The sequence below is a fragment of the Neopelma chrysocephalum genome, unplaced genomic scaffold, assembly GCF_003984885.1.
Source record: "Neopelma chrysocephalum unplaced genomic scaffold, ASM398488v2 Primary Assembly neopelma1_69, whole genome shotgun sequence".
Lineage (NCBI taxonomy): Eukaryota > Metazoa > Chordata > Aves > Passeriformes > Pipridae > Neopelma > Neopelma chrysocephalum.
The window spans coordinates 35,063-60,211 of NW_020897729.1; the positions used below are offsets into that span (position 1 = coordinate 35,063).

Consider the following 25,149-nt stretch of genomic DNA (forward strand, 5'->3'; position numbering starts at 1 on the left):
TGGGATAGGAAATTTCCTTCTTAGCTTGCAACTTTTCTCCTACCCTTATTGGATACTGCTGGTTTACAGCGTTTCACAGGTGGACAAGGTTATTCCTTCTTCCCCAAACTACATCATATGACTTGAGCTGTCACTGAAGGACAGACATGGGCCAATCCACTGCAGACCCACATGGGGTCTGTGCCAGACAGTGGAAGGCTTTTCTGTGCTAATAACCCATGTCTTCAGCTCAGGACTTAATCGAACAAGGAAATCTTTATGCTCTAGTGCCAGAAAATAGTGTGTAAAAAACCAGTTAAAATTAATACTTCTCTGAGATACGTTGTGCAAGCCAACCTGGAGAGGACAACGCTGTAATCTTTTTGGTGTTATTGTAACCTATTGCCCATAAGAAATGGCAAATATCAACTTCAAATTAACTGTGATACACACACTGAAAGCTAAGTGGAGTGAATGAGGAGAGACTAGAGATAAAACAGGCTGCTCTCCAGATATTATTCTGAAAATTAAAGTGAGTGGATGGAAGATATACATCACAAAAATATTCTATTATGCTCAGTGTACTAGATCAGAACTTTCACCCTTTTAAACTCTCATTAAAATGCAGCCATTTTTGTTTCAAAGGATTAACTTGTTGGCTCTAAAGAGAGAAGAAAAATGTGATTCATGGTGTGCTTGGAATTAGATATTGTTAATTGAAAATAACCCTAGGCACTTACACAGTGCTTTTCAGCTCAAAATCTTGAAACTATTTTGCGTTCGTGTGTATGAAATTCATTCATGTAAAGGGGCTGCTGAAAGACTTGTGTGCAGCAAAAATGCCACCAAAAAGTATCGTGGGAGCTTTTTTATGTTTACAGTGTGTTTTTATATGTTTACACTAAGGCAAAAATCACCTTTGGGCAGAAGGCTTTTGAAAATGTGGGGACTCAATGTCACGTAGGGACAAAATAGCTGTCTGTAAAAATAGCAGGAAATGATTTATAATGGTTTGGCTACAGCTGAATGATTATTTGTACAGATAGATAAAACAAGCCCCCTGGAAACTTTGCAAAAGAGACACTGGTGCAATCTGACTTCTGTCACTCTGGACATAAAAAAATATTCATGTGAAATGAAGACTTTGTAGCCTTGTGCAAACTCCTAACAAAAATTAATTAGAGAAGGAATTACTAGTTGTGGGTTTTGGCCACAGTGAACTTTCTAATGGACTGAGTCCTCCAGTTTAGGGGAGGTCCACATAAAGTCCACTGTGGTCATCAGCCACTGCAAAATTCCCCCAAGGACTGCCACACAGACTCAAAAGGTAGGCAGCCTGTTAAGGCACTTGATGAATGAAGTTCAGTGGCACTCAACTCACCTGTATCACATATGTTCCTGCTGGGCAAGTGGGGAAATGGGCACACACAGTGGAGGGGCTTGCCTAAGGTTACAGAACTACTTAGTCTAGAGCAAAATGAAAACCCCTTGAGTTGTGCTCTTTCCCCCACTCTTACAGTGTCAAATGAAGGAGCACCACTCATGAGTTACAGTAATCTTATAAAGCATCAAGCAAAAGCCATTAAAATTAACAAAAGCAGAAACAGCTAACACAGAGAGTGGACTCTTACCTTTGGTCTCTGGAGTAGTACAATGACATTCTGTAGTGGTGCTGTGAGGATTTCTGGTTTACTTACTTCTATAGTAATGGCACTGATGTTTTGGAGTGAAGATTTATCTGTGTAAGTCATTTGTTTCTGAACTCATTGTGACCTACTTTAAGTTTGCTACTAAGTGGCTGGGATTTAGAGTGGCTGGGACAGCGACGTAATCAAAGTCACACTTTGGTACATGGAGGCAAAATAAGTCTCTGGTATCAATGCTTGGCCAGGAAATTTTGCAATGTGCCACCAGATGAAATAAATCAGTGTGGAATAAAGATGAAGGACACATCAGGTACTGAGAGGAAGGATCTGTTTAAAGTGGAGAGAGCACAGTTTTCATATGGCTAATTGATGCAGCAATTTCAGCAGGAAGTCTTGCAACTGATGAGCGTATTCAACACCTCCAAAACACCCCTGAGAAGCAGAAGTGATAAATATCTTTGATAAGCCATTTTCTGCAGGCTTTCATTCTTTGTTAAGGTAAGGGGTGGTTTCTCACAGCCCTACTAGCCCCTATGACCTTCTTGCATTATCAGCTGGGGTCTGCCGTCTACACTCCTGGAAACAGGAATAGCTTCCTTTCACACTGTGTCTGGGAGGAAGGTAATGAGAAAGGGCAAGATACAGGTACAAGAATTAGTGAAGACAACTAAATGCAGAGTGCTGTATTCTGTACCCAGCTTGGACTCTGGTTTCTCCAAGGAAGAACCAGCTATAAGCTGCAAGTAAGAGGTCAGTAGTATTAAAGCACTTGGCTCTGAAGAGACCTGGGAATGAGAAATGCCACACACTAGAAGCTATTACTGTTGTCGTTTTACCGTGGGCAGTTCACTGTCAGCCTCAAAGAGTGGTGGAGGAGAAGGGTGGAGTGGAGGAGGCTGGAGGAAAAGTCATTAGGATGGGCAGAGAGGGCACTACCCGGAGCAGACTTATGATAGGGCTATGGACAAATCTTGCACACCAGAAAACCAGAAAAGTCAATGAAAAAGCTCTCACTGTTGTCAGCGAGGTCAAGATTTCACAAAGGTCTGACCTCAGCTTTATGTAGTCCAAAGTAGAGGTTGCAGCCTCACAAGGGGAGCTCCAACAAAGCATGGCACAGGAGTGATTTTTGCTTTTAAGCATTTCGAGATGTCACCGTGGCTTTTATGATCCACTCTTCCTTCATATTGTGACCTCTTCCTAAGGCTCTGCAGAGTTCCCTGCAGAGGTCATTAGTGCCTCTCCTGGGGCAGCAAATGTGGAGACAAGGGGCAAAGAAATACACGGGTTTTACAGGAGCTCAGCCCAACATTCTAGAAACATTTTCTTTGTCCTCAGATGGCTTTCCAAGCACATGATGGGAAAAACACTAGTGGTGTTTCAATTAGCACTCTGCAGCTCTCCAGACATGCCATGGTTCTCAGAGCGCTGAGTTCACTGCTACGCTGAGCCTCCATGTGTTAATGGAATGGCACCTGCTGCTGTGTGCAATGCCTCCACAAAGGACACATTCCCTACCAGTCCAGAGAGAAGATGTGGCAAAATCACTGAAACCATTTGGCTCTAGCAGACAGTGGAGTTTGATGTTCTATTATAAAAATCACAGACAGGGAGCCTAATCCTTGCCCTCACTGTCTCCTGAAACTAAGCAAATTTCCCACAGAAATGAAAGGAAATTTTATCTTAATAAACCTTCAGTATTTACTTTGCTTAAGTAATCAAGGAGAATTTAAACTCATCATTTGTTTTCCTGTGGAAAAATCCCATGCACTGTAATAGAGGAGACCCTGAAAGGCTTTTATCTTAATTACTGCAGAAAATTACAGAGAATTAGATCCTTTCTAATGGTTTTCTGAATCATCCTTTGGGATTTGATAGCAGGAATTTAATTCGCCATTGAATTGTATAGACTAGTGGAAAAACAATACCTATAGAAAAGTTTTCACTATCTATTAATGTCTATAGGGCTTCCCTATAAAAGCCTTTTATTTACGACTATTTCCAGGGGGTTTTATTATGCCATACACCTTTGTTTATAATGCACACTCATTAGAGTCAGAAAAGCAAAAACAGATAGCAGAGACCAATGATCTGGTTTCTGGGAAAAAGGACAGCATGAAATCCCAGAATACCATTTTCCTAATCCCATGAAAATACATCACATAGAAGAAATGCAGAAAAAGAGCTAAGGTTTTGATCCTGTGTGGAGTGAGTGCTGGCAGACCCTTGTTCCCACCTTAACTCTGCAGCTCTAGGGAGGTGCAAAAAGCTTTACTTTGGATTACAGCTTCATAAATACTGCAAATTGATTATGGAGTTTGATCATACCCTGGAAGCTTGCCTGAAAGAAACCATGATTACCTATGTAATGTAGCAATAACTGATCAATTCCTTCCTTCAGTAATTTACTTCCTTTAGCTGAGCAGCCTGGTCTTTCAACTGCAATCACGGATCCCTCCTGAGCAGACTGTGCTGTACACAGCCTGTTTCTTACTCCCCTAGTTCTTGTTGCACCAACAGAAAAGGACTCCCTCAACCTTTCTCTGCCCTCACTTCCACCTCACAGGCATCAATACTGACACATAACTCCAGGGAAAGCTGCGTCATGGTTGTGCAATCATTTCCTACACAGATCCATCCTCACTGTCAACATGTTTAGGACTCTGAGGAATGCTTGCAATCCAAGTGTGTAGAGCACTATCACATGCTTTGTGTATTTAGGGGCAAGGCTAAGCTCCACTTCCAAACCCCCTGGTCGACAGGCTTGCTTTGAGTAATGGCCACACAACATCTACTTTGGGACTTTTCCATTTCTGATGGGCATTTCTGTTCCTTTTTTTGTTTATGCTAACTGCTTTTGCTCTATTCTTACAGAACCTTGAAGGAAAAGACCTTGCTGAGTGTAGTTGGGTGCTTTTCAACAGATTTGTTATTTCACCACCTGATGGGGAACATGCTGAATGGTGCCTGACACCAGCACACGCTGCCAGAGTTGCCCTGAGTTTAAGCTGTACAGTAAGGCTGCCAGATGCAAGTGTTTGCAGGGCTGAGAACAAGAGAAGTCATAGCAAATGTCTAGGCATCTATTCTCATTCACCTCTTGCAAGTTCACAACAGGGAAAATGGAAGAAACATGACAGCAGCAACTTCAGGATTTGCCTGTTTCTGCAAAAGTGCTGAGGAGGGAAGAGGAAACACAGTGACTTTATGTGACTGTCTTTCCAGGTGACAACATGTCAAGCTTTCACAACAGGAGTCACAGAGGGATTCTAGCATCAAAGGATACTGTGGCTTTTTTTGAGAAAAATTAAATTAGGAAAATGTTACAAAGGTCATTCTGTGGCAGGTGTCCCAACACTGCATAGCCATGCATTGAAAGTCCACATGACAAAAGGTGTTTGATAATCTCAGACTAAAGGATGCTTTTCATTTCCCAGGGACCCGTTTATTTTGCAGGTATTTGTATTGCAGCTGCTAGCACAAAACATTTAACAGTAAATACAGACCATTCCAGAAAGCAGAAAACAGCATGCTCAGTACTAGACGTAGAAAACAAATTTAATTATTAGACTTATAAGTTGAACTAATGCTTGAAAAACCATTCATGTATGTTGCAGTTCTGACCAAGTCCTTGCTCAGTAATATCTTTCTTTTGTGAAAAACAGAACTCCCTGGATTTTCAACAATTTTCCTTTCTCTCCCCACCTCCCTTCCCCATTTTTCTAATTATTTTTCATTTGCAACCGTCTGTCTTGGCAGATAGACAAGTTCTGTGTTCAGGACACAAACTCCTACTCCTTATTATCACAAAAATGTTTTATCTGACACGTTTTCAGGCTGTCACAACCATTACAGGAGATTTTTTTTATTATCATAGATCGTTGCTTCCTTTTGTTTATCTGCCTCAGGTTTTCACTTCCTCAGATATGAACCTGTCTACCAGTCAGAGCTGTGCTGAATGCTGCTTCTCAGCAATACAAAAAATGAATTCTTAAAAATCTGTCAGTAGTAGCCAAATGCAGAAAGGTTTTTAGTGAAGTAGGGCAGTTAAATCCAGTACAGAGCTCATGTCTCCTGGATTTCATTTTATGTTAATGTATTTTTATAGAAAGACACTCAGAAAGCTCTTAGATCTTCATGCTAATGAAAACGAAATTGATATAGAAGTCAGTGGTTTGATAATCAGATACAGACTGGGGTAGTCTAATAGGAAGCAGAATGTAGGGAAAGGCAGAGGAAAGGGATTACTGGCTTTCAATATGTGACAAAGAGACTGTGTTTTTTCTTTGTGTGGATGCTGCCACAGGGAATTGTAGCATTTCCTGCAAACCTCCATTGTCCCACACCTTTATGACAACAAGTAAGAAGCTCTCCATAGGAAAGAGTCTGGGTGCTGGAGTGTTTCTTGTTTTCGAACTTGGAAAAATATCAGTCTTTTACAGCCCTTTTACAGCTACAGCCACTACACAACGGTCTGGAGAACTGAGTCACCTGTGAACTCAAGGTGGGATTTTAAACAAGAAATTATGCTGAGACTGGTACATTATGAGGCTCCAAAGAAGTAGGAGGTATGTCTAAATCACAAGGACAGTTGCTATTTTACTGAGTTTGCATGTAAAGTGCTTGTTGAAATCCGCTCAAGAGCTGCAGAATATGATGTAAGGGTTAAACTGCTGCTGGTAGTCACCTTGTGAGCAGAGGGTTGGCTCAAGAGAAGTGGTGTAATTGGTTCTTCTCATCCTAGATCTGTACACCACTGCAGGCACAGACCCACCAGTAACGTTTCTAAGCTCCTGGATAGGAAGAGAGTTGCTGAATGAGGTCTCTGAGCTCACAGTGAAATGAAACAAAGTGCTAATGACCACTTTTTCATTATGTTTATATCTGGTTTCCAGTACAATAGGGCCCTGATTCTCATTTGTGGCTTTTGATATTACTGTAATATAAGCAATTAGCTACAAATGAACAACAGCAATGAGTGTCAAGCTATACATAATGTATGTAGATGTGTAAAGGAGCATGTCTGGATGTTTGTGTTCTCCAATCTGCCCCACCAGAATTTATTTATTACATATGGAACAAAACCCAAACACAAACCTATATCCTCTCCATGGAGGGGGAATGTGCACATACATCTGGGATTTAATGCTCTGGCCATATCCCTGCACCAGAGCTCCATTGCAGCACTGCAACTGCTCAGATCTGAATCCTAATTTTACTGCTTGAGATAATCCCAATTTAAAAATAAAACTAATGACAGAAAATTAACATAAACCCAGGAAATGAGCAGCAGAAATATATCCAAACAATTCTTACAGAAGCCCTGAGACAACCCACTTAGAGACATTGAAGTTTATCAGATCAACTTTAAGGTGTCTGGGTACAATCTAATGACACTTAACAATAACAAGATAAACAGATCACCAGTATATTTTCACACACACAAAAAAGACACTGAGGGAAGAATAGTAAATGATCCATCTGAGGACTTTCAGTAGTGTCTGAAGCGGGTTGAGAATAAGGAGTTTGCTTCTTAGAACCTTACTTAAAAGCATCTACTATCCTTTCGGAAAATGCTTTAAGCATCCTGAGTATGGGTTCTTTGAGCCTGGCTACGACATGCCATGCTATTGTTTCAAAAGATTTTAATGAGCACAGCTCTACTGCCATGTGGATGGCTCGATGCTGTGTCCTACTGACAGGATGTAGGAGAGCACAACTCTTCACAGGGGAAGGCAATTTTTTAATCTGGAGGAAAATTTTAAGTCTCAAGGGAGCAACACCCCCCTTTTTAAAACTGTCTCAAAACTGTGGTGTGTGCTGGATGCCATCAGTTTGTCATAATTTTTGCATACTGAAATTGTGCCTGTAAATTACCCAAATTTTTATTTACAGACACTAGCTTAGACAAAGTGGTGCCTGGAGGGGAAATTGGGGGTGGGAGGGTCAGAGCTTCTCATGGTCTCTGGGAGACATGTGGAGGACAGTAGGTGTTTGGAGAGGGACACTGTGGAGTATAATCCGTGCTGCTTTGGCTGGTAAATTTCTCAGTTTGGACCACACATGTGCCATGTGGAGACAGCTTCAGCTGGTGAAATTAATGGGGTCCCTGGGTCAGAATGTTACTGACTTTTCCCTAGAAATGGGGAAAGTGAAGAGGGAGCCCTGGATACAGAGCAGGAGCCTGATTCTTTGTCAGTTCCAGATCTCCAGAGTTTGGGAGTGCTCTGGTGGGGCTGTACGACTTAATGTTCACTGGCATTCCTTCAAGTCTTCCCCTTTGAAGCATGCAACTTGACTAGCAGAACCAGGGAGAGATCATGAGTCCAGACTTCTTCTGAAAGGCTCAGTTTGCCCTGAGTCTGCACTAAACTGAGCCTCTGTAAATCCCAGCCTTGTGGAGCCGGAAGACTGCTACCTGTAAGTGCTATTTTGAAGATATTTTTCATGTATGTGAAATAGAGGCAAAGTTGCTGGCATTAGAAAGGGGGGAAGACCTGATCCAAGCAAGCACAAGGAATGCTTTGGTGACATCACGGCATGACGTTACATTCCAGTCCTGCCCAGAAGTCCCAAAATGCCTCACTCCAGAACCAGACCAGGGACTGCTAGTGGAGGGAAAGACCTGAAGAGCAACAAGCAGCTGAAGGACACAAGGATGGATATCACCAGGGCAGCCAAATGAAAGTGAGGTCCTGATGAATGTGAAACTAAGTTGGTGCTTCCCTGGGCTCCTTCCTACTGGGACTGGTGCATATCTGAGAACTGAGGCCACACAGAGAAAGTGCTCAGGGAGGAAAAAAGGGAGAAATCTTGGCCAGGATTCAGCTGTCAGTGGGAAGAGCAGAGCTGAGTGCAGAGCCAGTGAAGGAGAGGGAGGATGATGGCACAGCAGGATCCTTGGTCTGCCACTGAGTGACTCTGTGCATAGCTCACTTCCCTGCTCTGTCACTCTTCTTATCTGCACAGACAGCCTGTTCTATAGGGCAGGACCAGGTTTCTGCAGCACAACACACAAAGGACCCTTGAACAGCTTAGAAGGTACTGCAATAATATGAAGCAGAAATTGCAGCCATCAGGTTGGAAAAATAGAGCACTTCCGGTCAGCAATTTTGTTCCTGGTGAAGCCCCATGCCACAAGAAGCTTTGAGCTACAGCTGCTTCAATGCCAAGTACAGAAAAGGAAGGTGTTTCTGGAGTCTACTTTTAACCTCAAAAAAATAGGTACAATTTCTATGAAATGAGGGATTAATTTAGCTCATTTTGCTCCATGCTCTAATTACCAGCTGCAGTGAAATATTCCAAGATGATGTATCTCAGGCTCCATCTTATTTCTGGATCTTGTTCCAATTAATCCCCTCTACCAGTTTAGAGCATCTAAATGAGATGCACTGAACATTAGGTCCTGGGTTGCCTGGTCTTTCATCCTTGATATCCTGGGCCTTTTGTTCTTCATAGCTACTGCAGAACCATTTTGCCACTCTTAGGATGGTGGTATTAATACTCACTTGCTATCCAGAAGTTTTTTGAGAGAGCCTATGAGAGAGCCAAGTGTGAAAAGCATTTTGAGGTCTCAGGTCATGCTACAGAAGTGAGAACAGTTATTTCTTCTCTCTCACTTCATTTCACTGTGGCCTATTCTATTTCTAAATGCTGGACGTCGCACTGAGCAGAAAAGAGGATAACTGTTCTGCAGGAGAAAAAGAAGTGGAAGTCTATTTTGCAGTGGGAAAAGAGGAAGACTGTTTGAAGGAAATAGAAAACACATGGGAGAAAGGAAGAGTGCATGTGAGAGGGAGGGCACAGACTCAAGTGCAGGAGAGAAACATCTTAGTAGTTTGGGTGTTCAATCCCTATCCCAAATAAGGTGAATGTCCTCATTGGTAAGTCTTGGGGTCAGTATGGCAGAGGCCATGGACTCCTCCTAGGTCCCAAATAATGCTCACAAGAGGAGCTTTGATGCTGCAATTTTTCCACAAAGAGTTCCATTTCAGAAAGAAAAAAGATTTAGTAGAAAACTCCCGGCCAACCATACTTGCAATCTCATTCTCATTTATTTGCTCAAGTAATCCCCAGTGCTTGATTTATGTAAGACTCGAATTAACTGTGTATTTATTCAGAGATCTTAAATTACACTGATGTGATGAGGTAAAATTGCAAGCTGATGCAGTTTCAAGGGTATTAACAAGCATATGACAGTGTGGCAGATCCCACTTGCCAATGAGGAACTCAAGCCCATTCAAAGATTTTCAGAGAAGATAGGATAAAGGCTCTTTCTTTTACAAGTACAACTGCTTTTCATGAAGGAGAATTTGCCTTAGCACTGAGGTGAGGCAGAGAGGTGTGGTACCTGTCAGAGACTCTTGAAGAAAATTAAAATTGCTTGCTCGATGCTGCTCTTGTTGAACAGTCTTGGTTTGAGCTCAGACACTCAATTAAGCATATTTTTAGTTCTGAGCAATTTCTGAATAATGAGTAGTACCAGAAATGAAATAAACTCAGATGAGCAAGAAGAATGGAGCAGTTAACACTCTGATCCAACAGAAACTTTCTCTAAATATGAAGGTGACTATAACTTCAAGCAGAGGTACCATTAAAAAAGACTGAAAATCAAACTGAAATCGCCATTGCTTCTGGCTTTAGCTGTTGCTGAAGTTTCATGTTTGCAATAGGCGTTTAGTGACTTGAAGTTGTCACTGAAAGGGATTTAAACCTGTTAAATGAAGAGGGAGGAAAATGATACTGTAAGTCTATGGTTGAGAGTAGGTGAAGAGTTGGAAGTCCACTGAAAGACAGAATCTGAGACAAAATGCTCATGAAGCATACTGGAAGTTCCAGTATTGAAATATGATGCACCATATAAGATATGGTTAGGAAAGAAAGCTACACAGTCCATGAAGCCTGTGGAGAACATCAACCTGAGAAAGATGAGGCAAGAGGGTTGGGGATGAAAAGTGTAGTTGGTGTAAAAAGATCTGTCTGCTTTACCAAGTGGTGCCAGCGAGGCACATAGCATGACTGCCAGTGCTTTACATGCCGTGAAAGGGAAACAAGGATACCCACACAGCTAAAAATGGTTATGGCAGGTACACAGGGGACTTACAGGTGTTCAGAGATGAACAGGGCAAAACAGAAGGTCTTGAAGTTGGCTGGGGTTCAGGAGCTACTTCTGTGGGAGCGGCATTATCACAAGAGGGAGCTGTCCGCCTGTATGAGATTGTCACCCCAGCTAAAAACACACCGCGGGGAAGGAGAACCAGGGCTCTCAAACCCTGAGAGGAGCAGGAGCCGAGAGGTCCTGAGTGCTCAGACAGGCAGTGGTCACAGTAGGCTAGTTTAGGAGGGCATGGGCTGAGCCGGGTTAGCAGAACTAATCCCGCAGGGCAGGCGACCAACACTGCACACTGTTAATTGCTCTTCTGCAAGTCAGATCCTGCATTATGTTAACACTATCTGTTAATTGTTTTTATTTGTAGGCTTTTCTGGAGAAGGAGGAAAAGGAAAGATGCTTGGCCAAAATCAGACTGTGCTAGTGAGAGGTTCATGTGACAATGCAGCTGATCACCAAAGCTCCAATGGTGAATGAAGTCGAGCAGTGGCTGAACACAACAGGGCCTGTGTACCCAGCAGAGGGCATATGCAAACACACACACACACACACACCCACACTCCTACTTTTACCTCTGGGACATCATTTCTTTAGATAATGAGCATATCAGAGCCCTCAAAAACTGTGTAAGTGGTTACAGGACAAAGCCAGAGGCATCAGCCATTCTGCTTTGAGCAGTCTGTGTTTTCTGTTACAGGACCCAAACCCACCCTTGATTTTCATTCTTGTTTCAGATAAGGTCCCACTGCAAGAGGTGCTGAACTCCCATTTCTGATCAAGATTGGTGGTTCAGAGGATCTAAGCCACATCCCTAAGATCAGGTCTGAACACTATCATTGGTGTTTACTATGTATCGGGGAAACTAGCCTGTAACCTCTTCACACTGAGCTTAGTTTCATCTTCCAGTTATTTCTCTGAATGCTCATGCCTGATTTTGGAAGATACAATTTACCATAGTCTGGGACTGAGGTGAAAGCTTTGTTTCCTGCCAAGTGTTTTGAGAGGATAATACATAGCCAAACAGTTTGCATAAGTGCCATAGCATCTGAAATGCCCTATAGAAGACAAACACATTATATTTGTATGCTCCCAGGGCAGGAAGACTTAGTGCTTCCAGGATGCACTAAGGTACATAATGGACTGTGCTACATATGTTCAATGATGGGACAAGGCACAGAAGACCAGGTGAAAAGAAGAAAACCACTCCAGGTTGAAAAGTTGGAAGGCATTAAAAATACATATAGAAGAAAAGAATGCAGTCTTGTCGATGGGGGAAATGGATGGAGATCAGAAGTCTGGGCTCCTTGCCACAGGCTGCTTGACCTCAGGCAAGTCTTCTGAGATCCCATTTCCCTTCCTACCCTTTGTCTGTGTAGCTCCCAGGAGCTTCGAGGGAGGGCTGGTCTCAAGCACAGCAGTAAAGATACTTTACTTGGTCATTGCTCCTAAGACATACGGTAAAATTACTTCATATATATAAGTGTGTATATATAAAACAATTTTCCGGATACCTTAAGAATCAAAAAAGAAAATAAACACAGAATGCCTAGGGAACATGTGGGAGGAGCAGAGTTCCCAGCCGGTTATTAATCCACTTGCACGACAAGGCTTTCGCTGAAGTTTAAAATTAAATCTAAATTAAAAAAAAAAAAAAAAGAATTCTATCCCGAGCCAGCAGTCTGGCTCCAGCCTCAGCACCCGCCCGCCGTGACGCCGGCAGCGAAGCAACCCCCCCGCGGCCGCGGCCCCGCAGCAGCAGCAGCAGCAGCAGCCCCCGCTCCGCTCCCCCCGGGCGGCTCCGCGGTGCCGCGGGCGGGGGCTCAGCCCGCGCGGCCGCTTGTTGATATCGCTCCGGGCCCCGCTCCGCCCGCGGCCGCCCCGCGCCCGGGCTCGCCGCCGCTCGCCTCCTTCCATTGCAACATTGCAAACCCCTCCTTTCTTTTCTTTTTTTTTTTTCCTCCTCTCCCTTTCTTTCTTTTTTTTTTTTTTTTTTTTTTTTTTTTTGCATGAAGATGGCGGCGCCTCTCGCCAGCAAGGCAGGGTCCGCCGGCACCACCAGCAAGCCTCCCTTCCCGGAGCTGGATTTCCGATCGGGAGCCAGGGTGGAGGAATTGAATAAACTCATCCAGGAATTCACCAAGCACGATCAGAGGGAGTACGACGACCAGCGAGCCCTGGAGATTCACACGGCGAAGGACTTCATCTTCTCCATGCTGGGTAGGGCAAGGACCGAGCGGGGCGGGGATGGGGCGATGCCGGCCGGGAACCCCCGGGCAGGGCTCCCAGCAGTGCGGCAGCGGAGGACCCTTTCTCCGCCGTGAGCGCGCCGGGCTGGGGGGCTCCCCGGTCACAGGGCGGGTCTTATCCCCAGGAAACTATTTTTTCCTGTTCTATCCAACTAGCCTTTAGCAGCGATGTATTTATAAGCACAGAGGAAAGGCTGGGTTGCAGAGCTGACCGGTGCCCGAGAAACACGCCGAGCCAGCAGGGCTGGAGGCAAGGCGAGCCGGGCTCATTATTGTTTTTCTCCCCAACTATCAAGGCTGTAGTAAACCCGAATATTTTATCTGGACGGCATACTTTGGTTATTAGACCGGCTGATGCTTGAACAGGAGCATCCTCTGAACCGCCTTTCTTGCTTAGGTTGCAAAACTCGCTGCGAGTAGAATAAGTCAGATTGTGGCGGGGAGTCCTCATCTGCATGAAACTTTGAATCGCGGGCAGAGACACCAGGGTGAAACATGTGTTGACCCTTGCAGAAATCACCTGGGCTCTGGCATGACTAAGGCTTCTTAAGAGTAACCGTGGAATGACTAACAGCTCTGATTCTCTAGGTAGTCAGTTTCTGATAAATACTTACCTTGAATTGACTAAGAAATCACTCACACGAGAGCCTTCAGTACACAAAAGGATGCTCTTTAACGTGTAGATTAGACCTTGAAATCAGTCATCCAAGTCTGAATCATTATCACAAACATTATCTGAAATATTTTTGCATGTAAAAAAACACAGCTGCTGTGGCCAGTGAATGGTTCTTTGTAGCCCAGAGGTGCACATACACCCTTAAAGCTTATTTGACACAAACCAAGTGTATGGTCTACATGTCCACTGTGAATAACCTACATCACTTTTCTCATCCAGAAACACAGAGCTCTCCTATTGCAGTAATTATTATTTTCTGTATTAAAGGATAGTCACTATAATAGACCACTTCCTCTATAGCCAGGGACATACCTATACTCAAATGAGAATCTACGTGTCCAGCTGGCTATCTTGTAAGGTACCTGGATAAGTATAATTGCCTGCTGTATGGGATTTGCACAATTTTATGTGTGTACTGCTTTTTCACCGAGGGCTGGACAGGATATAGCAGACTAAATTTAGCTTGAGAACAAGGACAACAAGTTGAAAAGTCAGTAGCATTTATATTTATAGTTGCTGTTATAAATATTTTTCCCTTCCCAGTTAAAAAAAAAAATGATGTGGTGAAGCTGTGGTTGCATCAAAGCCTGTAGGACTTTTGTTATTGAAAACCTGATCCAGTGGAAGTCATCCACTATTATGATCTGATACATTTTTCAGTCAGGGCTTTAAATAACTGGCTCAGGAAGCATGGCTGGATGGGATGAAGCAGAGTGGAGAGAAAACAGCCGTAGCAGCAGTCTGGGGTGTGTGGCTAGCAAGTAGAGACAGCTTTGTATGATCCTGTTTAAGCATTAATAGTCTTTGCAGGTTACAGCATTTCTTTCTGCCTCATGCCAGAGAAGGCAATAGAAGACAGAAGAATGAACTGGAGCATGCCTTGTGTTTCTGCAAATGCACCCTAATGCCTTGCTGTTCATGAAACAGGGAGCCTTAGGCTGTTTAGATATAACATAAATTAATGTGGTTGTCTTTGTTAATATAATGACTGGGAGATGAGCCTTCTTCAATTTTAAATGTATAGGCTAAACCTGTGGTTTAAGTAAAGGCTATATGTCTGTCTAAGTTATGCATGGTAATTTTCAATAAGTCTTGTTTCTGAATAAAAGAAGAGACTTAATGACCAAGCCCAGGACAAAAATGGAGATGGGATGTCTGATTTGTCTGCATTAGACCCAGAAGTTGTGTTTGTGGATCAGATCCTTCTTAGCCAGAGAGGCTCTTAAATCTAAAAGGATTTAACTTATTAATAAATAGTTCTTTCCCCTGTGCCTCATCCCTCCCATACATACTGCTCTTATCTAATCGGGTGATAACAGGAAAATTAAACGTACCTTTTCTGATTTAATTACATTGGTGTGTAATTGGTGGATGAATGATAGGTGAGGAGGCCTTGTGCAGAATCTCAGATATTTGTACTCTGCATGACTTGCCCTCTAGGTCAGATCTTTGCTTTCTATTTGTATTAACTCTTTTTCATCTGTGTTGTCTTGCCCTGGCTGTTAGCAGCTGAACGTAGGAAGATCTAAAGAGCTGGGCTATGAGAAAATTAGGATGAGGTACTACTTGTTGTGCCTTTGTCCAAAATCTTGTGCCCAAGCATTAGAACACGACTGCAAATGAGCTACCTCTCTGGTGGGGGAAGTGAGTATTTTCTGAATGTGGGCAGTTCCTGGGCATTCACAGTCCCATTTACAGTCACCAAGACCATATGGTCTTGCCAACACCCTACACTGAAACAACAGGTGTCTTTTGTTGCCTTTGCTGGGTAACTGTCTGTATTCACACTGAGCTGTGCCTGATAAATACTTGTCTCTTTGACTCAGGTATAACTGAGCTTCAAAGGAGGGGAATTAATCAAGAAGAAGAGTGGACAAAAGACAGTCTTGTTTTCTGGGCAGCAGACTGGCTGAGAGACCAAGGCTCTGCCTGCCAGTCATGAAAGGAGCTAATCACTTATTATCCCCAGGACTCGATTTTGGGGTTTTTGTTTTTTTTTCTGTGCTTAAAGAGTGATAAAGGAATATTTCTATCAAGTAAAGATATTACAGTCAATGATATTTTAATTTTTAAAGCACTTGCTGCTATTGTGATGAGAGGTGCATAGCAGTCATATTAAAAACCTTTTAGGGGTACCTAACCCTGAGAGTATTGTTCCTGCAGTACAAGTACTTTCAGAAAACTTCTTTAATAAACACTACCTCTCTCTTTCTGTTCAGCACCTAAGTAAAAAATGCTTTAATGCATAGATGTGCTATGCTTAAAAAAGTCATGTATGATGCTCTTGGGAACTCGAACACTGCATATTAAAAAACTCCTTAAAATTTCTAGTGCTACTGCTGCCTCAAACCAGCTCATATTATTAGAGATACTGACCTTAGCATTTTGTTTATTAACAAGAGAAAAGAGCAAGGAGATATGAATAAGTACAGACTTTATAGAGCTATTTCCTCCACTTCAGGTACACATCAGTGTTCAGTCATCTAGAGCAGTTCTCAAGCTCTTCAGGTTGGTATTTTGTTTCCTTTTCCTATCAAGAGAGTTCTCTTTAGAGTCAGAAGAGGAATGCTTAGGACATTTCATGCCATTCTCCTTCCTCTCATTGCCCTTTCTCCCCCAGGTCAGGGAAAGGACTGGTTTAAACCAGTGCTAAAGTGGCCTTTTCTTTTTTCAAGGCCTCTAGTGTATCTTTTCTTCACTTCCCTGGTTACATCTCATTTCTGCGGGAACTGCCCACCAGGACAGGACACACTTTGAGAATCTGCAGCCAGCTGCAACTTAGAGCTGTTGACAAGACCTCTAGAGAGCTTGTCTCAGCACCTGATACAGGAGAGGTGGTGAGCCTATTCTGAGAGCATTTCCTTTTTCTCTGGTGTCTGCCCGGTACTGTGTTGGCTGTGCTAGCAAGTGTTTGTGATAGAGGCAAGTCTCAGAGTGGAGGCAGAGCTGGCATCAGCAAATTATTTCTGCTGCCGATACCAGCTTCCCAAATGGAGTGAGTTACCCTGCTGAGCCCCTGCATCTGTAGCAAGGCTTCCAGCTGTTTCTTGGACTGATGGACCCCTAAAATACGTGCAGTTGAGGTTCAGATTGCTGTGCTGAGAACACAGGTGTCCTGACAATAGCTTGCTTTTATCAGCATCTTCTACAAGAGAAGAATTTTACAGTCCTCCCCTGTACCCGAGGTCTGTGTAGCAGAACAACGTTGACAGTGTGACTGTTGCGTGGGTTTATGTGGCATTTTTTTCTCCCTTTCCCTACCTGTCATAACTTGCTGATGAAACCTATTGTAGATTAGATTTCAGGCATTGTTGGAAGTGTTGCCTGTTTGTCTATGATACATCATGGAAATTCTCTGGTTTCTGTTGCAGTGTTGAGCTGATGAAATAGCAACAGGGTTGGAGTGATCTCTCTAGGGTTAAGTCTTTTATGTGTGTTCGCCTTCTCTCAAGAGAGGCCAATCATGATAGGAGCACACTGTACTCTGAGGCCTATGTTAATAAAGGCTCCCTGCTGGCATTCCCTGTGCTGCTGAATGCATAATGCACAGCTGTTAGAAACAACCTTACTGTATTGCAGATTTCATTTCTGGCTTCGCTTGTGTCTCCTCTCCCTGCAGACCACATGTTTCCGTATTTGAATTTGAGGCTGTGGGTGTTTCTTGGTGTTTTGTTTTGGTTTTTTGTTGTTGTTGTTGTTTTGTTTTGTTTTGTTTTTTTCTTATGGGACAGTGTGCTAGACTGGTAAAGTAACCCTAGCAAGGCATTGTTAGCCAGAAATCAACCAATTTCATCTCACTGGGAATTCTGTCTGTGTAACTAGTTAAAAAGGTTCGGTACCCTCCTCTGTCTCTTTGTTTAAAGGGATTGCTGGTCCATATATGTGTCAGTGAAAATAGCTTGAAAATCTTTGTCTCAATTTGTTTTGAGATGCTGGTATTTCACTTGCTCAACTACTGTTTTGAAACATTAGTCTGTGATGCAAAGTATTTAGTGTAATAGCTAGGAACATGTCCTAAGGGCACAAATTCTCATGGCAGGCTTGTCAGACTGCCCACCGCCTGTTCCTTCAGTCTGTGGAAATATTTGTAAAAGATTTGGGTGAATACTTGCCAAGCCTAATTATGCAATTATGTTTTAAGGACAATTTTATAATTATAGTGGAGGATGGTAACCAAGATACAAGAGTTGTTGGGGTTTTGACTTTTTTTTTTTCCACATGACTTTGAATGAATGCTAAAATACTTGGAGCAATTCTACTCAGAAAACCAGTCGTTCAACTTTCATTTAGGCAGCTGGGTACTTTTATAGATGAAGCTTAATTAAAGACAACTCTAACATTGCTCAGGAAGGCTGCAGGACATGTTTTATTATAGCTTTGGTAATCTCCAGGACAGATGTGTACTCAGAGACCCAGAGTAGCCCACAGGCAATGTCCAGTGTGGAGGAGACTCAGATATAAAAGTCTTGCTTGGACTTCTCAAAGGGAATCTCCAAGCTGTGCAAGTTTTTTGGGCAGTGGGGATTGTCTGTTGTAATTTTTATTTGACAAATGCCAGGTTTCTGCTTTGTCTGTCTCCTGTACAGCTGTCACTTTTGCATCTTTTCTTGGGCCTTGACATGCACACTTTTGCATCTAGGGGCACCTTTAAGTGCATGTCCCAGTCCTTTTGCTGCAAAAATGGTTTTCCCAGGCACACCTCTGAAACCTTTTTCTCCCCAGGTCAGACCCTGTTTGTACTCTGAAAGATTGGTTAGGTGAGAAGGTGCCAGGAAGAAATGTGGTTAAGGCCAAGAGATTAGCTATCAGCTCCAGTCAAGGGGTCTTCAGTTGCAAGGGCTGCTTCAGCATGACACTGTGGGCAGTGATTGAGGTGGCAAATTGTAACTCCAAGCATGTCTGTGTGAGACCCTGTGGTGCAGCTGCAGGTAGAGGCTCTGCCATAGACTTCTCAACGCTCTCTGAGTTTAGGAAAAATGAACCACCATGGAGTCCATTTACCTTTTTCTGCGCGTATGAAACTCACTTGAGAAGCAAGAGCTGCAGCTCATTTGCTATGAAAAGAGAAGCTTAAGCGTTGAATGCATTATGAAGGGTGACATACCTTCTGAGCCAGGTTTTTCCTTAGCAACAGCGGGGATGGGTTAAGTTCCATGTCCTAAAAGAAAGCCATTAATTCTGCCCATTGGTAGCTTGACCTGCTCTCCTGTGAACAAGGAGAAAATTCCTTGAGAGTGACAGTCTGTTCATGTGTACAACATACTGTATTACCTTTAGTCTGTCTTTAATTTGCCTGTCTTTGGTGTATGAAAAAAGCAGTAGAGTAGGTGGAGTTCCGGGGGAGCAAAGAAGGGTATCTGCCCTGTTGTTTTCCCTTGGAAAAGCAGAGGACCTACTATGAGAGCTAAAGCAGAAGGGAGCTTTGGATGTTGTATTCACAGAACGTCCTTTATTGAGAAAAGACCAGTCTGCCTGCGTGGGAGAAAGGGTGAGAGAGCTGAAAAATGACCTTTAGATGGATGTCTCAAGTTATTTGCCCAAGCCTTGTCCTGATCACTCGTAGTGTGATGTGAGTTCAGGAGCTGAACTGTAGCTTTATTGGAACTTACGACCATACCTCAAAGGCTCCCAATCTTAACTATGGATTTTATATCCAGTGAAGGTTTATGACTTCTGTTAGCACAAACCTCTCTTGCTGTCTGACTAACAAAAATATGGGGGTTGGCTTCACCCCCCCAATGCAGCCTGAAGGCAGCTTATGAGATATTCAAAATAAATTTTTCAGCAGTAGCTGATGTTGCAATTGACAGATGCTGCTATGGATTTTGCTCTGTTTCATTAAGAGAACTCCACTGTTTGCTTTCATTTCTATTGTTGTGTTGCATTCCCTTTTACTGTAAATAGCAATTGTCCTGGACTGAGTGGATTAATCTGTGCCTTAGTACTTCAGCCAACTTGACAGGTCCCTGAATCATGTGCTTCTCAATTAGATAAACTTTCTGCAGCTCTTTCGAAGCAGTGTTTCAGTGACTCTCTGGTTTTTAAGGGAATCAGTGTGTGCCGTAGAATACAGTTTGAAGAAGATAGATTCCCTGCTCCCCAACATATTGACTTTTGAGCTTTTAATAAACACTTGATGCTAAGTTACAACAATCCTGTTAATGCGTTGTATTTCAACTCTCAGACCATATGATTTTAACCTAATTTAAAGCATTTAATTAGAAGATTGTTAATGCATTTTGTTACAAGCAGGTTGGTGTCAAAAGTCCAATTTGCATACTGTTGAGTGGGGTGATTAGTTACTCTAAGGCTCATAATATCCATGTCTTTGAAACAGCAGTGGTAGCTACTGCCACCCACTCATGTTTAGGGCTGTGGGCAGACATTTGCACAGCACTGGATGGCTCCAGCTTGTAGAACAGGAGGTGGTGGCAACCTAAGAAAATTACTCTATAGGTGAAACACTGAGTCAGGACACCCTAGACCACTGTTCTGTTCTGAACTGCCCCCAAATTTACACAGACCTGTGCAAGTTTCTGAATATAATTCTATGTAGTAGGGTGTTGGTACTACCAGAAGCCTTCCTCATCTCCTGTGTTTCAGCAATGTGTGGAAGGTGGGATGGTACTGGAATAGTGGAACATTGTGGTGGTGAGGTTCTTCATGATAGGACGGTTTAATCACGCAAGCCTCTGAGACTGAAGACGGAAAGGGAAGTCTGGTCTTGTGAGTCTTGCTACAAAAATGCATTTAAATAGTGAAGGCAAGTAGTTGCTCTGTCATTTGGTGTTGATCTAGTGGCTTTGAGATCAAGTACAATTCAGCCTCTGTGAGAGAGATTACAACCTGACCCAGTTCTAGCAAGTAATCTTATTTTATACTGAAAGGATCCCAAAGAAAAATTGGGACAAATTAGTTTAAGAATGCATCCTGTCCATAGTGTTCATACTGATGTAATTTGTCAGAGTCAGGCAATGCCAATCAGGAGAAGGCAGCAGTTAGGGACAGAAAGCAAGGGTAAAATACATGACAGCCAAAGCTAGAAATCCTGCCAGGATAGCCATAAGGAATTGGCAGAGAATTTTTTAAAAATTTTATTTTTTTTTTGTCCAATGACTTTTCTAAAATAATGATTTAGAAGAAAAGTAGAGATTTATGTGTGGGATGTCATTGGTCTGCCTAGATCTTCTCTACTGTGGCTTGCAGTCAGACCATGCAGAATTTCTTCCACCCACTGATGGAGTGAAAATTCATAAATGATTTGGTCCAGAACTGCTGAGCAGCTAGAAAACACTCACCATTGCATCTGGAAATAACAAAGTCAGTTCTTGCTTTACTGCATAGTGTGTTAGGCCATATGCTTATTTTGTTCTAAAATATCTTAACTCTCCTGCTCCTGTTGTAGGATCTTTTGACACTGCTCCACAACTCTCTCAAGGAAGGATGTTTTTATTCAGTGGTGCATATTTGATCTGATTTAGAAAATCAGGTGCTGAGGTTGTGAGGAAGGAGTTGTATTAAAGAGTTATCAAAAATGCTAAGACAAGCATTGCAATTAGCTTCAGCACTTTTCCCTTCAGCACTTCTACTCTTTGCATTTTAATAGATCTCTTGAAGAGCTAGAGATGCTTTGGGTGACTCCTCTTGGAAATGAATCCTGTGCTAATAGCTCTGGCTGTGTCCGACCCACAGGCACATGCTTGGAGATATTTCATGTTTGTTTTGTACCTCACTAATTAATGTATAACTTATTGGTAGAACAGCAGGAAAGCTGCATTTGCTGACACTTCATGATATAATGATTTAATCCTTTGTGACACATTCCTGCTGAGTGTCAAAGCTGATAACTCTAATCTCTGTCCCTAGCTCAGTGTGACAGGAACCTGTTCTAGAGGGCATTTTGCAGGATCTTGCAAGCTCTTGTAGGTACTTTGTGACCAATTCATGTAAACGTTTTTTGTACATCGTTACTCTTGAATGTGATTACAGGATTGCCGGGTGCACTGAGAAATCTGGGGCTGAGTGCAAACAAAGAGCTAACTGACTGCATCCAAATAAAATACAGCTTGTCTCGTGAGGAGGGGGGAAATACCCTTGCCTTCTAAATACACATCCTGCTTTGCCAGCATTCAGAGTGGTGTGGTTATACTGATTCAAAGGTGCCTAAACCTACTGCTCTTTGTTCTATGTGAGTCTGAAGCCTGGGTATGGATGCAGATCGGTACGCAGGGATAGCTGTGCAACTACTCTGCAGTAGTTGGTTCCTGTGATACAACCAGCAGAGCCTGCTTCTAGTCCAGCATGGACTGTGAATTTTTTAGAAAAAAAAAGTGCAGCTCTGCAAACAGAGAAGGGAATGTCACTGTAACAACACTTCAGGGGCTCTGTTGCTTTCTGTCTCTGGAATTTGCTTGTTGAAAGTTGCATACAGTGTGCTGAATGGCAGATCAGGTATTGATATTGGCCCCTTGATATAAGGCCCTTAAAACCTGAGCTGCTGAAATGTCTGTATTTCATAGACAGTAGGACAACCATGTGCTAAGCAATCAGCAACTTGAGGAAAATAAGGGGAATGCAAGTCTCTCTGCCAGCGCAGCATGTCTCTGACAAGCTGAATTAAATGCCTGTGTTTTTTTTTTCCAATGTGCAAGCTGTAATGCACATCTAAGTGCATTATGGAGAAAAAGAGCTATTACAATTTGATTTAGCATCTATCAGAGACTTGGTTTTATCTACTAAATTGTCTGTAAAAGCTTGATCCTGAACCCCATTTTTCCCAATATCCTGTGGATTTTCTGAATGTGTAAAGTATGCAGTTGAAGCAGCAATGTTACAGTGAAAAGAACCCCGTTGACAAAGGCTTGAAAGATCAAAGAATGACTGTGTCTGTACAGTTATTTTAATTGTCTTGAGGAGGGGTTCATATGTGCTATATGAGCACTTAGTAAAACTATTTGCACATTATCAAAACTGCAGAGTTAAGTTACAGGTTAGTCAAGAAAACTGAAGTTAAAAAAAGTTATTTTGATCTTCTTAAACCTGAGTTCTGGTTCTGAACTTGGGCATTCCTGAGTTACTTCAAAAACTAGACAATCCCTCTCACTCCTTCACCCAAGCCACATACAGGAGATTTAGAATAATCTTTTTATCTAGGCTGCTTCTTAACAGTGCAGCTAAAGAAATCAGTGTCTAAAAATCTGCTCTTATGCTGAGACCAGTCTTGTAAGACATTGCTTGTGTATATGAATCACTCTACTGTGTTGTGTATGTCACTGTATTCTCTACTTTTTTAAACTAAACCTTTCTTTACATTAAAACGTGTATCTGCCTTTATTTTATTTTATTTTACGTCTTACTTTTCCCCAAACAGTTAATTTACGTGGGAAATATCTGCTGTTCAAGGGCGGTGATGACAGTGCTTTGGAGTGTAGAGAGTGCTGTTGAGAAGTGCTATAACGTGGGTGTGGAGGTGGAGGTCTCATCCCCCCCCGGCAGAGCTGTTCCAGTGTGACAGGCTTCACTGGGCCAAAGCCAGCCAGCACTGTTCAGCAAGGACTGTAGGAGTTCTATGGAAGAGATTTCTGTCTGAGGAAGACAGGAGTGAGGGAGACAAATGAACAAAATCTTCAGACCCACAGCATGCTGATAGACCTCCTGTTGTTCTTAATTCGTGTCTGTAAATGGCACTGGTTTCCGCTGTTGTGCACCAAGACAATAATAAATAACAATCCTTAGCATTTATATACCACTTCACAATTTTCAGAGTGTTCAGCACACATTAACTAATTCAGCTGAGATGTACATACTCTGTGAGCAAAGCTACTCTTCTTGCTGCCCAGGGGAACTTTTCATTACAGCTGGGACAAGGCTTTTCTTTTTCCCCATAACTGGAGCTCTTGACAGGAATGTTCTATATAGGGACTGTGTCTTTCTTCCTGAAGGTTTTAAGCCTTTGCATGTACCCGTGTTTTCATAGGAATCGGACTACTCCCAAGTCATATCTGGTACTATTAACAAAATTATGCAGGAGACTTGCCTGTATGTTCTGTGCTGCAAATATGCAGACATACAGTTAATAGATTTGTGGTTTCAGAAGCCATTGAGTTAGCAAAGATGTGGCTACATTAAGTGCATCCTTCTGTGCTTGCATAAGGCCTTCAGGGAACACCATCTCAGTGAACCTCAAGAGTCAGGAGGGGAATAAGCATCTGTCAGGTTTGACCATGTTAGATCATCACACCATGTGCTTAAGAGAATTGAGGATGCTTAGTGTCTCTGGTCCACTAGATCCAGCACCTGCCAGGCCACCAACTGTTATTTGGGGCAGGACAAAGCTCAACAGAGGCATATTGCCAGGTAAGAGGTGTTTTGAGGGCAATTAAAGACATTATGCCCTGTTGTTCGTAATCCTAAACTCCGGACGTGTTGTTTGGGATTCCAAACATGCACTGACATGAATCTAATCTGTCTGGCATTTGATTCACTTTCTGCCTTGGCATTTTGTGTATGTGTATAGAGCTGATGAGAGGGAGTTTGAGGCATTACTGTCTGTATCTTTAATCTGGGTAGGGTTGGTTCCACATTTTGTTTGGAAGAATAGCACCTTTTTAGCATTCCTTTAGGGTGCCTAGAAGTTAAGCATCTTATTTAATCAGGTCATATAACGTGGGATTACTGATTTACCTTAGAAATAATTATTTTGTAGTCTTTGTAAACTGATGCCTGGTACTTCAGAACGGCTTTGCAGTTACAACCCTTTTTCTAATCCATGAGGTTTAGTTCTAACTAAGTGGTTGCACTTCTGGATTGCCTCTTTGTCTAACCGTTTGGTAACTTTCTGGTTTAGAAGTGGTGCCTGCAGGTCTGACCTGAAACTGATTCTGCAAGAACAGCATAGATTATAATTTCCCTATAAATGATTGTATGAACAGGAACACCATTATCCTCTTAGTGACCTAATTATGCAGGGAGGTAGCAGAACATTTTGAGATCAAAACTCTCATCTTGCTACAGCTCTCCCTTCAGCTAACAGTGCATGGGAGAAAAACAGCATGTTTCTTGCAGGTGATGATTTCTCTTTCAGTGGCTTTGATATCCTCATTTTGTGTTTGAAGGTAATGTGCAGATTGCTGGGTGGCGTCACTCAAAGTGACTGACTGAGCTGCTGTAGTATGTGAAGATGTCTCCAAGACAACTAATTTCCTGGTCAAACAGCACATTGGCTTCTTCCACAAGACATTCTAAGGGAGCTGGTGAGCTGAAGGAGCAAGATATTTTAACAGTTTATTATTAGCACTGTAGCTGGCAAATGCAGCTCAGAGTCTAAGGCTGAGAATGTTCCTATTAAACACTGCAAATGAATAACTTCCAAAAAAAAAAAAAAAGAATTGTGTTATTTAACTAGCAAACTGATTCATCAGAGAGCTTCTACAAAATAATTGGAATTAAATCCCTACCTTCCGTTTTTTTTCTCCAGTTTTTATATGTGGAATT

General features: G+C 42.5%; 1 protein-coding gene across 1 annotated transcript in view; it reads left to right on the top strand.

Annotated features, from left to right (window-relative positions):
• The first annotated feature begins 12,724 nt into the window (after positions 1–12,724).
• The window catches only part of MB21D2 (Mab-21 domain containing 2), a 60,382-nt gene continuing 47,957 nt past the window's right edge, over positions 12,725–25,149 (top strand). The window contains exon 1 of the mRNA XM_027685821.1: positions 12,725–12,951. Within this exon, the coding sequence (XP_027541622.1) occupies positions 12,741–12,951 (211 nt within the window). The 5' untranslated portion in view covers positions 12,725–12,740. The remainder of the gene's footprint in view (positions 12,952–25,149) is intronic.